Source organism: Odontomachus brunneus, unplaced genomic scaffold, assembly GCF_010583005.1.
Source record: "Odontomachus brunneus isolate Ranch 3 - 2012 unplaced genomic scaffold, Obru_v1 Obru_scaffold_002, whole genome shotgun sequence".
NCBI classification, from domain to species: Eukaryota; Metazoa; Arthropoda; class Insecta; order Hymenoptera; family Formicidae; genus Odontomachus; species Odontomachus brunneus.
In genome coordinates, this window is record NW_022639452.1 from 5,211,922 (window position 1) to 5,215,744 (window position 3,823).

A 3,823-nucleotide genomic window follows, 5' to 3' on the forward strand; every position below is an offset into this window, starting at 1 on the left:
TTCTTATATACTGACATTTTTAAAAAAATCAAAAAAATCATTTTTTTATCTAGAAATTCATAATTTTATATCTCATCTTATAAATAAAAAATATTACGTTATATTTATTACATGTGTTCTAAAATCTAACAAATATTTTTTTAAGTTAAGAAATTATATTTAACAAAATATATTTCTTTAATTTAAAGAATTTTTCAGTGTACATTACCAATTTAAATTTCGAATTTTTTATTTTTTAGTTTAATAGTTATAAATAATTACATTTATTTTTCTCATGTATAATAATTGTTAATAAAAACATTTATAAAATATTACTACAAATATTTATTCTTTATTTATTATAGTAAGTAAGTAAGTAAGTCTTGAGCGGGTAGAGCTATTTCAGCTCCTACAGTCACCTGGATCTATAAGTTCCTCTGTGACATCTCGCTGTTTACCTGAGATGCTCCTATTGGTCTAGCCCGGTGTTATTTAGGCCACATAGTGTTGATCCTCATTTTTTTAGATCCTTGGGTTCTGAGAACATCTGCCCCCAGGATCTGTATCTATTATTGCTAATAGGGGGCAACGACACAGGATGTGGATGTTGTCCTCCTCTTCTTCCCCGCATAGCCGGCAATTTTTTTGCTCAGCCATTTTCAAGTTGTATAGATGTGCTCTTAAGGCCATATGTCCCGTAAGGAGGTTAATTGCGAGCCTCAATTTCTTTTTGTTCATCGTCAGTAGTTCACGGGCCCTACTTTTCGATGGTTTTTCCATCAGGAGTTTAGCCCGCCGGCAGCCTTGTCCTCGTTTCCACGAGTCCAGATGCTCCTTTTCTAGGCTCTTCTTGATATATTCTTTATCAACGGCGAAGGGAATGTCCATCTCCTGCTCAACCGGGTCCTCCAGGGTACCCAGTTTTGCAAGGCCATCCGCTACTTCATTGCCATGTAGTCCCCTGTGTCCAGGGATCCATATGATGGTGACTTTGTTAGTTTCTCCCAATTTATTTAGTGTCTGCTTGCAGTCCCATACCACTGATGATTCAGTGGTGGTTCCTTCGAGCGCGCCTAACGCTGCTCTGCTATCCGAGCAGATAAGAATGCTCCTATCTTTTACGTCTTGTGCAATTTGGATTTTGACGCATTTCAGTATGGCAAGCACTTCCGCCTGAAATACTGTAGCCCATTCGCCCATAGGTATAGTTACCTTTTGATCAAACTTCTGGCAATAGAAGCCCGCTCCAAAGCGACCATTTGCCTCCGACCCGTCTGTGTACCAGATGTCCATGTTCGGATGTATGGAAAGCCTGATAGTATTCCACTCGTCCCTTGTTGGTATTTGAACTTTAAAGTTCCTATCTAACTGGTACTTTTTTGGGATCCTATCCTGTCTTAGAGTGAAGAGGCTTTCTTGGAGTAGCTCTAGTCCCATTTGTCTTCCTTCACCCCTCTACTCGCCTTGGCATTTTAACCTATAGGCTATGAGTCTGGCCATACAAATGATGATTCTGTCCAGTGGTGGAACGCAGAGTGCTACTTCTAGCGCCTCTGTGGGGATGGTTCTCATGACCCCCGCTAACGCCCTCAGGTAGTTACCTTGAAGGCTTCTCAGCAGGTTCCTAGCTCCCACTTTTTCCACTCTGGACTTCCAGACTACGGCTGCATAGGTCAGTCTCGGCACTAGGACTGCCTTGTATAACCATAGGGTTATCTTGGGTTTTAGGCCCCATGTTTTGCCCATTGCTCTTCTGCATGCCTAGAAGGCTGCATAGAATTTAGTCCTCTTCATCTCGAGGTGTTGTTTCCAGTTGAGTTTGGGGTCTAGATAGACTTCCAAATATTTCACCAGAGGAGCATATTTTATTTCTATGTCCCATAGCCTTAGTGGTTCTATGGGCTCGGGTTTGTATTTTCTGGTGAGGATCATGGCTTCGGTCTTCACTGGATTTACCTTTAGCCCCTTAGCCTGACACCAGTTTTGTACAACCTTAAGGGCCCTGTCTATCAGTTCCTTGAGGGTTGAGAGAAAATTGCCCCTTGCCACTATAGCCACGTCATCTGCGTAACCATATGTGGAGAGCTCCATTTCCTGTAGCTTAACTAAGAGGTCATTGACCACCAGGCTCCACAGCAGCGGCGATAGCACGTCGCCCTACGGACATCCCTTGGATGGTTCCCCCTCCAGGGTTAAGTCTCCAAAGTTGACCGTTATAACTCTTTCCGTCAACATGCTTTGTGTCCAATCCACAAGCCCTGTAGGAATGTGGTGTCTGGTCATCGCCTCCCTGATCATTTTGTATGAGGTACTCCGCTCCTGGCAGATTACTGTTCGTCGATAGGCGACTGTCATCACTCCGCCGTCGTTACACGGATACGTGTCATCGACATTCGATTCTACTCCGCTCCTGGCAGATTACTGTTCGTCGATTGGCGACTGTAATCACTCCGCCGTCGGCTCACGGATTCGTGAGGCCGACACTGATAAGGTCCGCGGCACCGTTGGCCGCATCCGAAATCGTGTCCGAATGAGCCAAGCTCGTTGAGCCATAAAGGAAACTCCGAGAACTAAGATCCCGTGTACAAGGGCCGACGGCCGCACCGCATACACCGAACCGATTCAAATCTCCGCGATAGGAGATCGAAGGGAGCGCCGCTAAGGCAATATCCCGCATGCAGCTACGCTGCAATTTCAACGACCGCGGACACTATACGATTCCGAAGCACCGCTAAAATAGCTGGAAGAAGTGTCAACCGCGCTTAAGAGACAAGACGCCGAAAGAAACGTCAACACAATAGACTCGCGAATACGCGACACTGACGTCGTCCGCGTCCCGCGTCACATCACGCAAATCGGCGTCTAAACAAACCTCTGTCAGGCGATACAAACAACCAAAACCAACGGCGTCGACACGTATTGTTCGATCTGTATATTGTAATTATCGTCAGCTTAGTATTTAAATATATTATTCATTATTATTGTTAAGAACACTGTTTCTCAATTATTCCGCTTATCACGAAACCGACCCGACGAGCGATCCGAACCCGCGACGGATCGCGGTTACATGTTCAATCGCAAAGTTGTATGGTTTCAAGCGGGGAGTAAGATGATGACCTTGACTTTGACCTTGACCATGTCCTTCAAGGTTATTTCAAGGTCAACCTTATTTTTTTAAATGGAACCCCCTACATTTTATTGCATATTCTTATAACTTATCTCGAGAGCTTTCCAAAACGCTAGAATAAAGTATTTTTTCATTAAGTACTTTTTGAGTTATAAAGGTTTGAAGTTAACAATTTGTTAAGTGGCGTGTGGGTCCGGCCAGTTAAGGCAAGAGTGACGTGTGGGTCCGGCCAGTTAAGGCAAGAGTAGCGTGTGGGTCCGACTAGTTAAGGCAAGAGTGGCGCGTGGGTCTGGCCAGTTAAAGCGAATTTTATTCCAATTGGTCAGCTTGAGCAAAATATTCAATTGTACCAAACAATTCACAACAAATGTTCAAATTGTTGCCCTTTAACAGCCTGGCAATGTGCCAATCTGTTATAAACAGCTGAAACCGCATTCCGGTACGTTTCCGGCGGTATTAGTTCTATCTCTCGAGTTGTTCTCCCTCTTAAATCATCTAAATCTTGAGGCTTGGTGGAATAAACTTTACTTTTCAAGTAACCCCACCAAAAAAAGTCAAGTGGAGTCAAGTCCGGAGACCGAGGTGGCCACTCAATATAACCCCTGTCACGCCTTAGTTGATTTTAAAACGTGTTAATTGTCCTTTTTGGGTCAATGGATTTAACCACTTTACCCTGGGATGGACAAGTTCGTGTGATTGTGTGTGATTAAATGTGTA

At 43.8% G+C, this 3,823-nt stretch overlaps 1 protein-coding gene across 1 annotated transcript; it reads right to left on the bottom strand.

Annotated features, from left to right (window-relative positions):
* Positions 1 to 501: 501 nt before the first annotated feature.
* Positions 502 to 1,416, bottom strand: LOC116842825. Its single transcript, XM_032812558.1, has one exon. It carries the CDS (start codon positions 1,414 to 1,416, stop codon positions 502 to 504), a length of 915 nt encoding a protein of 304 aa, XP_032668449.1.
* Between the last annotated feature and the right edge of the window lie 2,407 nt (positions 1,417 to 3,823).

Bases quoted from the DNA above. Each gene is read 5' to 3' on its own strand.
- LOC116842825 (XM_032812558.1), bottom strand. From the start codon at position 1,416: ATGGGACTAGAGCTACTCCAAGAAAGCCTCTTCACTCTAAGACAGGAT.